General features: G+C 45.3%; 1 protein-coding gene across 1 annotated transcript in view; it reads left to right on the plus strand.

Moving 5' to 3' along the window:
- The window catches only part of ANKRD22 (ankyrin repeat domain 22), a 30,730-nt gene extending 23,175 nt beyond the window's left edge, over positions 1-7,555 (plus strand). The window contains exons 2-6 of the mRNA XM_036735093.1: positions 873-1,064; positions 2,609-2,716; positions 3,809-3,886; positions 6,995-7,093; positions 7,478-7,555. Coding sequence (XP_036590988.1) covers positions 873-1,064; positions 2,609-2,716; positions 3,809-3,886; positions 6,995-7,093; positions 7,478-7,555 — 555 coding nt within the window. The remainder of the gene's footprint in view (positions 1-872; positions 1,065-2,608; positions 2,717-3,808; positions 3,887-6,994; positions 7,094-7,477) is intronic.
- The last annotated feature ends 4,398 nt before the right edge of the window (positions 7,556-11,953 follow it).

Raw genomic sequence — 11,953 nt, forward strand, 5'->3', positions numbered from 1 at the left:
CTTCTTGAAAAATGGTGATAAGGAGAATCAATTTCTTTTTAACCCATTTCTCATTTTTCAGAGTCAGACATTTATTTAAATAAATTGGGTTGGTTCCTTTGTAGTTGCCTGTGATACCATTCTCTCATCTGTATCTAATTTGACATTGATTTTCATCCTTGCTTCAACTAGGTAATGGTAAGATTTTGTACAGTCAGACCTCTGATTCTGAAATAATTCCTAAGCTGGTTCCTGTACATTAATGTAATGTTAAATTGGGTTTGGTTATGCTAGTCAGTGTTCAGCTTTCCCTGTGCCTTCTGAGACTTTTCCTGAAGAAAGTGCTCATGATTCACAGACAAGAATCTTCGGAGAAGTCTACAAACCATTGCTTTCTTTCATTTCTGAAATGCAAATCCAATTTGCCAACTTTGTTGTTGTTGTCTTTAATTTCCATCTTCTTTTAGAAGTTGTTGGGGATGAAAACCTATGTTACCTTGGTTTTCTGAACTACAAACTGAGGGGCTGGGCAAGGTGACTTTAAGGGTCCTTTCCAACTCTAAATGTAGAATCGTTGGCTTCCTTCATCTTTTACCTTCTGAAAGAGGTATTTCCCAAGTCCTTCTGGAGGCTTCTCCTTTAAGGTTACCTTTCTACTACTCTGTAGATATCTTGTATGTACATACGTATCAAATGTTGTGTTCTCCAATAGAATGAAAGCTTCTTGAAGGCTCAGATTATTTTTGCCTTTCTTTATGTCCCCAGAATTTGGCAGAGGAGAGCTCTGATTTGAACCCAGGATTTTTGACTCCAAATGGAATCTAGGGCACTTCACTGGTCTCATATCACATACATTTAGAAATGTGCTTGTTTTTTTTTTGCCTTTCCCTCAGCCCATCTGCCAAGCAGCCTATCAGAATGACTTTGCTGAAGTCTGGAAGTGGGTGAAAGAAGATAATAGTTATGTCAACATTCAAGATAGCTTCAACGGAGATACCCCCCTAATCTGTGCTTGCAGACGGGGACACCTGAAGATAGCTGCATTCCTTTTACGAAGAAATGCCAATGTGAATGCCAAAAATCAGGTGAGAACATCTCTGAGAGTGGGGACCATAGAGGAAGTTGGTCTCACTTCAGACCTGAAGCAGGTCAGTGAATGAATAGTCTGAAGAGAGTGTTCATTGGAATTGAAGGGGAGCTCAGAGGTCATCTGGGCAAAACCTTTGGGTTATGATTCTCTTCCTTAATTTATAAATGAGGAATCTGGGGCCCATGGAGGTCAAGTGACATATCAAAGTCACACGGGAAGTAAGCATCAAAAGTGGGATTTGAACCCTGGTCCTGCTGAGTCAGTACTCTATCATTACCACACGGCCTCCTATAATGTGATATGGTGGAAAAGGCACTGATTTTATAGTCAGAAGACATGGGGAAGAATCCTGGCCCTGTCTCTCATTGCCCATGAGCAAGTTCTGACCACTTCTCTGTGCCTCAGTTCCATAATCTCTAAAATGAAGGGTTGGATTAGATGGCCTCAGAGAGGTCCCTTCTTCTGGTCTACCATAAAGTGGAATGACTGCCATGGTCATTCAATGCTCTGTTTCTGATGATGATGAGTGGGATGGAGAAGAGCAGCTGAACTGAGCTATGGAAGCTTGCCCCATCCCCAAAAAGCATGTGCTGAAGTGGAGGGAAGCTCAAAGCCTGGAGGCTGGTACTGGCCATCTATCCATAATAGAGGCAGGGACATGGGCCAGGAGGGAGACAATGGCCTTACCCTCTTGGCCTAGATTTTATGCCTGCTCTGGTTCATTTCCATGGGAGCCCCAGAGGATCCTGGGGGCTGCGGTAAACATCAGTGCCTCAGACCTGAACAAGCATTTGTGGTTTACTGGAAAGCAGCAACCCCTGAAATGATCCAAGGGAGCAATTAGGAATAGCCAGGAGCTAAAGAGGACTAACTATAGAGACCTAGAGGACACAACTTGTTCAAAGTAATTAATGAAATAATAGAGTAAGATTAGCCAAAAACCATTCCCCGATAAGCCTTGGCACCCTCTCCACAAGTACACATACCACTAGTGGACATCTGGAACACTGATACTGTTCTCTGCTTCCAGCCCCAGACTCTTTGGATGTCCCATGTCAATGAATCAGAGCAAGGACCAAAACCAAAGCCAGGAGAATAAGCCCCTGTCTTCATCCTTGCTCTCCATCCTGCTCTCTGCATGTGTGTGGGGCTAGAAATGAGCCTCCCACTGTCTGAGCTACCCTGTTAGGAAGGAATTGCCATTTGGAGAGTGACAGGCTTACCTTAGTAATTGGGGTCTGCTCTGGTTAACTTTAACCTTTTTAATTTGCTAAGGATACCAGCTGGAAAAGGTAGCCCAGTGGACTGCTAGGTAATGGGGGGAAATGGCCCTGGGATTAAAACTTTTCTGCAATTAAAACCAAAATTAGGTGAAAGACATGGCTCAGAGATCAGGAAGCTGACTAATGACCTTCCAACAGTGTGAAGATCCTCTAGATGTGTTCATTAGAAAATGTAAAATTTCAGCTGAAGATAGGTGTCCCTAAATGACGACAAGGTGATTTTCTTCTTCTTCTTTAAAATTTTCTTTATTCCTAGAAAGAGAGAACCAGCCTACATTATGCGGTGAGGAAAAGGTTCACCTTCCTTGACTATCTGCTCATCATTCTCTTGATGCCCGTGCTTCTGATTGGCTATTTCCTGATGGTGAGTAGAGGAGAAGCTAGCTCTGTGCTAGTTGTGGGCCCACCCCTGAGCCCCGCCCCCACCCCGCCTACTCCTTTCCTGGCCAGACAGATGCGGCCTCTTCAGTGGAAGGGGGGATGGGTCCATCTCCGTACTGGGCAGAGCTCACAGTTCACTGTGGCTAGTTATTCCATTTGTAAACTTAACATTTGTTGGATGAATCAGCTCAGGGAAGGAAAAAGGAAATGTTTCTTTTTAATTGGAGTGACATTTCTGAAGCTTCTCGCTGCCCTGTGCTGGCCCACTTGTGAGGCTTTCTAAGACTTTGGGCTTTGTCCAAGCACTGGGCTGTTTCCATTTCTTTTGTGTCCTCAGCGCCTGGCACATGGTAGATGCCTCAATGCCTTCTGACGGTGATTTTTTTTCTAATTTTACTTCCTGGTATATCAGGAAGAGAACAGATTTGGCATCAGGGATTCTGGCTTTGAATCCCACCTTGAGACTCATTAGCTGTGTGATGCTGGGCAGCTCACTCAGTGTGTCTGAGCCTCAGCTTTCTCATCTGTACAATGGATGTAATAATACTCATGAAGCCTCCTTGAAGGGAAAGTCCTTGGTTAACCTTAAGTCAGTATAGAAATGGGGATTATTATTTATAGCTACCAAAGAATGGGGAAAGGGAAATAGGAGGGATGGTGAGAGCTGGAGTGGGGAACAAGGGCACACAGGGGATTACTAGAACAGCTAACATTTCTATGATGCTCTAAGATTTACTAAGCACTTTACATAGACTATCTCATTCGATCCTCACAACAGCCTGGGAGGTAGGTGTCATTATTATTATCCCTATTTTACAGATGAGGAAACTGAGGCAAACAGAGGTTAAGTCATTTGCCCAAGGTCACACAGCTAGTAAATGTCTGAGGCCGAATTAGAACTCAGGTCTTCCTGACTCCACCCCCAGTACTCTTTCCACTGAGCCACAAGAAGATGTAGCTTATTTTTAAAATTGTCTTGATAAACAAATCTGTCTTTAATGTCACACCTCTCCCAGATTCATGTGCTGGGAAAACATTTAAATTAATGTATATTGGCTCATCCTGTGTTACTCAGGTATCAAAGACAAAACAGAATGAGGATCTCGTCAGGATGTTACTCCGTGCCGGCGCAGATGTTAATGCCACAGACTATGTAAGTGTACAGTTCTCTCTCAGAACAATGAAGAGCCTTGTCATGGAATCTCAGAGCTGGAAAGGCCTTGGAGTCTATCCAGACAGAGCAAGAAGCCTCTCCCTCTGGAGCATGCCAGACAAGGGTCGTCCCATCTTCCCTTGGGGATGTCTCGGGAGGGATTGACCACCACCTGGAAGGCAGCCAAGTCCCTTGGGACAGCTCCTATGGTTAGGAAGTGGTTTGGTTTGGTCTGGTTGGTTTTTGTTGCTTGACATCAGGTCTAAAGCTGCGCCTCTGTAATTCGTAGTCACAAAGACCCAGCATGGGAAGGAACTTCAGAGGCTGTCCAGTCTAGCCCATTCCCCACAAAGAATGCCCCCTAGGGCAGCCCCAAAGGAGGATCCTCCAGGTAGTGCCTGAAGCCACCTGGTAAAGGGGTCTTCCAGCAGAGGCATATTGGGTGTGGGTAGGAAGAGTTCACATCTCTAGAGCATTTTAAGTTTGACAAAGACATCATTTTTGTTTGCAAAAATTACTGCTGCCATCCAAATCATTCACTTGCTTTTTTATGAAACTTGGCCTTATCTAGGTAAAGGGCAGTGCTTTGGACTAAATCTGAGACTTTCTTGGTTTTGGGAACTCCCCATAAGGAAACTCCCTTTACCAATGGTGATCCTCCCCTGCTCTGACACTTAGTCTTTGGCAATGTCCCAGGACAGTGGGTGGGTAAGTGTTGTCATGCAGCTGGTACAAGTCAAAAGTTGGTTGTCTTGGCTCCCAGGATAGCTCTGTAGTCATTCTGACACAGCCACAAAGTTGCAATGTTTTAAAATGCAGGTGAAGGAGACCCTATGAATATCAGAGCAGAGGCCTGCAAACTTCTGTGCAATGAAGGCCTCTCTGTTCTTGTATTTTCTGGGTGTGCCTGAGCTCTGAGCTCTCAGGAATGCCTGAAGCATCATTTCCCGTTAGCAGGCAGCTATGATCATCCCAAGCCCAAGCAAACCAGGGCATTGGAAGACTTAATTAAAGGGTAATTGAAGAGCTCTGAACAACTATTAATTCATTTAATCCTGAAGGCTTCTGCACTTAGGGCTTTGTGGTTTTTTACTTTGGATTCCAACTTTAGATTCTTTCCTCTAAGATCCAACCAGGTGAATAATAACTGACTCTGATTTATTTTGGATGGAGGAGGCCCAGAGGAAGAGAAATAGAATAATGCCTAAATGGTAGGTGACTCATTGGATCAGTGAGATGTGTGGTGGATCTGTTGTTGAACTTGGAGTCAGGGAAAGCCTGAGTGTGAATTATGCCCGAGACACTTCCTGGCTGTTTGACCCTGGGCAAGTCACCTTACCTTTCTGGGCCTCAGTTTCCTCATCTATAAAGTGAAAGGATTGGATTCTGTGACCCCCTAAGGAACCTTCCAGCTCTGCATCTGTGGTCCTATGATTTAAAATCCAAAGTAAATTTATAAAATGTAGACTAGTCCTTCATGTATAAAAATGAATTTGGAATCCTTGCAATCAATAAATGGACATTTAAAAATAAATTGTGTATTTTCACATAAAAGGGAATAGATTCCAAGTCCAGGAAGGACAGTTGTGAACTGGGGTCGGCTGACCCATGTTCAGAGAGCAGTGACATCAGGTGATTGTGATCTCCACAGACCCTATTCTGAATGGGCCTGGCACTGCCCCCACAAAATGGAAGCTCCTGCAGGGCAGAGCTTGTGCCATATTTGTCTTTGATTCCCTGAACTGAGCAGGAAGCCTGGCGCATAGTAGGTGCTTATTAAATATTTGGTTAATTGAATTGAGTTGAATGAATTAATTAGAGTATTTGCCTGAGACTAACATACTCATCTTAGTGTTTTTAAAAGAGGAACCAAATGCTTTTTGGTTGGAAGTAAACTCCTTGGAAGTAGGGAGTCTTTGTTCTCTGGCTTGGGATCCCAAGTGCCTGGGATGCATCAAGAGGTTTGGAAATAATTGTTGTTTGCCTAACAGATTGCATTTGGGGTCCTAGGCCCATGGAGGAGTACAGAACCCTCTCACGTCAAGGGGAACTAGAAAGGGAGAGCCTTGTGTACAAGGAGCAGAGTGCATCAGAGCAGATGCCTGGGAAGTGGGGTAGAGGCCTGGATCGGGGCAAGCTAAGGAGGCAGCTCAGCTACCACAGTTCAGGGTCATTCCAGGGGCTGAGTCCAAGTAGGGAGGAGAGGGTATGGATGGTCAGAGATAATTTGGAGATAGTTTAAAAATATAGAGATGAGGAAAGTAAGGATCAGCATCTAAGCAGATTTCTCAGTGCCACACAGCTAGCAAGAGAATTCAGGTTTGATTTGAACCCAGGTCTGTCTGATTCCTCATCCAGTGCTCTGTCCACTCCTTTACTGGGTATGTCTTCTTGCTTTAGGCCTTCAAGGTTTAAAGTATTCTCACAAGAGGTCTCGGTTATACAAGTACCCCCATTTCATAGGTGAAAAAACTGAGGCACAGAGGTCTTCTGATTACAAGCCCAGAGTTCTTTCCACTCTTGGTCACTTATTAGTAATGCTGGAGGCTCTTTAAGCAGGGCTGCCAGCTGGGAATGGTTACTGCAGCTCCTTCTCACTAATGCCAGTCTGTATTGGTCCTTCTCTCTAGGTGATTCTCTGAGAGATGCCCTTGCCTCGACTCTGGTCTTTCAGGGTTTCCCACGTCACCCCAGGGGAGGTTCTCATACTCACCCACACTCACGAGTTCATCCTAGATTAACCTAAGTTCTTTAGGCAGAGCAGGACAAAGATGCGAACCCAGAACTTTGGAGACCAGGTGGCTGTTTGAGAAGCATTTCCTGACAGACACATGGCCGAGTGAAGAGGTGCCTAGACCGGAAATGAGAAAGAGCTGGGGTCATATCCTGCCTCACATCTCCTAGCTGTGAAACCATGGACAGCTCCCTTTGCTGCCTAGAGCCTCAGTTATGTCTTTGGTAAAATGCTGTTATTAATGCCCATAGGCTTTCTCTCTCCGGGTCTTTGGGCAGCTCAAATGTATTTAAAGGGCTATGCCTTTTTATTACTATCTTTGCAATGCACACACTTGATAAATGTTGTTGATTGGTGGACTGGGTCTGTTTCAGGCTGGCTGCACGGCTCTTCATTATGCGTGTGAAATGAAAAACCAAAGCATCGTCCCTTTACTTCTGGATGCCCACGCAGACCCCACCATAAAAAATAGGGTGAGATCACATCACATGCCATCCAAGAGTCCCTCTATCAAAATGCTCTCTTAGAAGTCAGGACTGCTGTTTCCCTTACACTGGAAAGTCCCTGAGGGCAGGTCACGCAATGGATTTATATTGGTATCCACATCCCCTAGGACAGTGCACTTGGTAGTTACTTAATGCCTGTCAGATTCCCCTTTCACCCTCTGAAAGATATAAGCTTCTGGGACTGGGTAATTTTTCATCTTTTAATCCCTTGGACTTCCGTCTTCTCCCAACATACACCCACACAGAGAAGGCATTTAATACATGTCGGTTGCTAGGAATAATTGTACCTTTGCTGATGAGTCTATGATTCATTGAGGAGGAAGTAATGCCTGCTTTTTCTTCCCTTCCCAGCATGGTGAGAGTGCTTTGGACATTGTACAGAGATTAAAATTTCCTCAGATTGAAGCCATGTTACGGAAAGTATCCTAACCCTCCTGATATCATAGATGGAGTGCTGGATCAAGGTTAAGGACTCTGGCTGGAATCCTGTGTTCATCTCTGGTTCCACCATCTGAGGTGCCAGGACCTCAATGTGTGTGCCTCAGTTTCTCCATCTGTAAAAGGGATTTTTTAGTCACCAGGGATGAAGAAAATAATGTGCTTGGTATTTGTACTGATGTTTCATCCTGAAGAATTCACTGTGACTATCCTCCTTCCAAGACTAATGTCAAGCTTGTCCAAGGCCACATTTTACCAAATGAAGTTTGTTTATCAGATTTACTCACTCAGGTTTTCTAAAAGGAACAGACAAAATGAATGAGGCTGCTCTCTGTTTTCCCTTATTGCACATGCCTGGCCTGCCTCTGTGTCCAGTCAGCACAAGTCCTCGGTGATGCCCTTTGAGCCCCACCTGACCTGGCACACTCTGTTGGCAATGTCCCACAGTGATTCCCACCTACTGCTTATTTCTGGATCACCCACAAGTTTGATTCATCAGCTCTTGGGGTCCTGTGACTCAAAGACACAGAATGTTACTAGGAGAATGAGGGTCTTCAAAAGAGGTCCTTTGTGGCAGGGGCAGCTTGGGGTCCTTAAAAGCATTGAGCATCTCCTTTACAGCTTACAAATCTATGTCTTCCTAAGGTCTTTTCTTTCAAAAATGTCATGCAAGAGAGGGATTAAGACTGTTGGACAACCACCAGGCTTGGGGGTAGCTTCTCCATGTCTTTTGGCCTCAGTAGCCGCCAACCAAGTTATGAGGAGGATGAGCACAGCTGTAGAGTCAAATTGACCCCATCCTCCCACCACCACAGAAGCACACCAGCCAGAACTGTAACTGCTTTAACACAAATTTCCACATTTAAACAAATTTAATTTAGAGGGCACTGAATTTGGAAGGTGCTGTATGCATTTTCAGCTCTCCAGCACATAGAAACAACAGAGCTTAGTGCCCAACTAGCAACAATAACTAGCTAAAGTAAGCAGCTACCTCTGTGGAAAGCTGGAGCGAGTTTCTCCTCCACTTTGCCCTCTTTACTGCCTTCTCTGTTACCCTGGCTTTTACAGCCTCTACAACACTGGCCTGATGCTGGTGTCTTAGGATCTCTGGCTCCTTGTCTTCCACCGTATGATGGAGTCTTTTGCCTTTTCTTCTATTTTAGAGATTCTGGCCCCTGGCATCTTCTTGGTACTTGCTCCAGGTACACAAATTTATAGTTTCAGTTCTGACTCAAACCCCAGTCCCAGCCTAGACCAAAAGAACCATGGATGGTCTGCTCAAAATCCAAGAACAAACAAACACATCAGTCCAATACTTGACATGAGTCTGGTGGGATCCCTGAGAAGTAAGCAAGCTAATTACCCATGTCCTTGGCCACCTGTCCAGTCTTGGCTGAGGTTCCAGATAGATCTTGAGCTCATTTGTCAAAGGAAGGGAAAGGGGGCATATTAATGATCTCAGAACAGTTTTCTATCGAAGGTTTTACAAAATACTTTCTGTGATGGGGAGGGAAGCTGATGTCAGGATTATGAATGAGTAAACTTGGAAGCTGTCACTAGCTCAAGGGTGCATAGGTAAGAATTGTCTGAGCCAGGATTGAAGCCCAGGTGTCTCCCCAGCCAATAGAATTTGGGTAGGAAAGTGTTCAATTTGGAGGGAGAGGACCTGGGCTAGAATCTTGGCTCTTATTAAAAACTGGGTGACTTTGAAAGGCAAGTTCCTTTCCTTTGGGACTCAGGTTTCTCAATTTATAAAATAAGATGGATGGATAACTGGGGTCCCTTACAGGTAGAAATTTATGATCCTATGACCCTGACTTCAGCTTTCCTTCCATCATGGCCCCTAGTTATATCAGCATTGCTACCCTTGCATTGGTGCTGATCACTGGAGGCAGTGAGGTGGAGCAATGTTGGACTTAGCGTCAGGAAGACCTGAGTTCTAATCCAGATTCAGACACTTACTAGCTGTGTGACCCCAAGTCATTTAACCTCTATTTGCCTCAGTTTCTTCATCTATAACATGGGGATAATAATAGCACTTACTTCTCATGGCTGTTGTGAGGATTCAAAGAGCTAATGCATGGAATGCCCTTTGCAAACCTTGTTAGCTACTATTCCTGGTTAGATGATGGTGTCACCATGGCAACCGGCTGTGGACCCTGGAGGGCTCCTGTGGGATCACACAGATGCAGCCTCCTCTTAGCCTAGCGATGTGGGACCTCAGATTCCCACTGTTCATTTAATTTATTACTTTGTTGTCTTGGAAGCTCTGAGTGTAAATGCCAGACGGCATTTTTTTTTAATGAAATAAATCGAGATGGTGAAACAAGCGTCTGGCTCTGATTCTGACCAGCTCAAAAGGATGCACTGCACCAGAATCTGCCACAAACTCCCTCTGCGTTGGGCTCCACGTTAATAAGAAGCCGGTGGGTTCTTATTTTTGACAGCAGAAACGGATAAAGAATTACCAGCTCCGAGCTCCTGGAGTTCAGAACCTTTCAGGCAACCTCCTGAGCCCCCTTTAACTTATGGCACGCCCCCCACTCACGCCACCCCCATTCAGGCTGTTGCCAAGTCCTATCCCTTCCACCTCTATCTTGCCCTTCACACTCATCTTTTCCTGCTTGTGCGCAGTGATCCGAGGGCCGGCCCTCATCGACTCACGTGAGCTTCCTCACGGCTTTCCTGGACTCCAGTCCAAGCACCTACAGTATCTAAGGTTCTTAATTAGTCTCGGAAGGTAAAGAGACAAGAAAATCTGCCTCCGACTCAAGGAACTGGAATTGTATTGGGAGCGAGGAGGAACAGAAACGACAATTTAGGGAGGAGGGAGAAAATATTGATTACCAGGGGAATAGGAAAAACTTCCTGTGGAAGATGCATGGAAGCTACCAAGGAAACGAGGGATTCGAGGCGGTAGAGACGAGGAAGGAGCGGAGCGGATTTCAGGCTGGGGCTTGAAGTGGGGTAGGGGAAGAGGGACTGTGCGGACGGGAGAATTGGCGTGGCCAGCTCAGCATATAGGGAGCTGTCCAGCTCGGCTGGAAGGGGGCAGTGTGGCAGCGGTCAAAAGGCAATGGGCTAGTCCCGTCGCTCTCCTACTCAAAAGCATCCGGTGACTCCTGATTGTGCTAGGATAAATAGGAAGTTGTCAGTGTGGTATTCGAGACACTCCACCAAGTGTTTTAACAACCCCCAATCAGGGTGATTTCACATTCCCCCTCTTTACACGCTAGATTTCAGCCAAACTGGACTGTCTGGCATCTTCCTGGTTGTGTCCTGCTGTCTCTGGCTTCTGGGCTTCGGCTTAGGTCATCCTGGATTCCTGGATCTTCCTCCCTCCTCACCACTCCCTGTCAAAATCCTTCTTTTCCATCAGGAGTCCACTTAGGGGTCACTTTCTCCCTGCCTCCTTCCCTGATCTTTACTTCTCTCTTTCTCAGATTTTCCCTAGAACACTGTCTGAATGGCCCCTTTGTCCCTATTTATACTCCTGAAGGACAGGGAATATTATTATTAGCCTTTCTTCATATTCCCAGCTCTTGGCATAATGTCTGGCAGACACAGACAACTAGGGGAGGTGAGATTTGAACCCAGGTCCTCTGACCTTAGAGGAAGGGCTCTTACCAATATACCTTCCTACCTCCCTGTGCCCTGAACAAAATCTCAGACGCATGTAAGATTTCTCATCTTCCATGTTTTAAGATTTCTTCAGGATTTCACCTCTTCAGATGTGTCCAGGTAGAGAACTGATGTATTTATCACACACACACACACACACACACACACACACACACACACACACGGACACACACACACACACACACACACACACACACACGGACACATACGCACACTGCACAATTGAAATGGAGATGAATGACCAGGAGAGGGGAGAGATTTGAATACTGACTTCCATTCTTCACTTTGCTCATGTAGGCTAGGTGATGTTAACATGTAGTCTGTCTGCCAGCACAGATTTTCCTCTATTTGTAATTTTAGGAGACAGTCTAAGGGAGCCACCTAACTTCCAAAAAGACCCCAGAAAACTAGTGTCAGATGTGGAATTTGAACTTGAGATGTCCAACGCTCTATGTCCTATAGCACATGACCTCTCTGTAGGTTAGATAAACAACTATTTGCTAAATATCTGCAGAGACACAAGCAGGTGGAGGTCCCCTGACTTCAGGGTTTACAACCAAGCTGTGAGCCAAAAGTTGACTTTCCTTTTTTTTTTTAAAAGAATGATTGTCATTAAAATTGCCTCCATTTTCAGAGGTTTGCTTCTGTCTCCAGATGGTCCCCTTTGCTTGTGGTACCAATAACCAGCCTTGGGACCTCAGGCCTCAGTGCAATGTAGGGGAACAGAGAACATGGAGTCAGGGGAGC

Source organism: Trichosurus vulpecula, chromosome 8, assembly GCF_011100635.1.
Source record: "Trichosurus vulpecula isolate mTriVul1 chromosome 8, mTriVul1.pri, whole genome shotgun sequence".
NCBI classification, from domain to species: Eukaryota; Metazoa; Chordata; class Mammalia; order Diprotodontia; family Phalangeridae; genus Trichosurus; species Trichosurus vulpecula.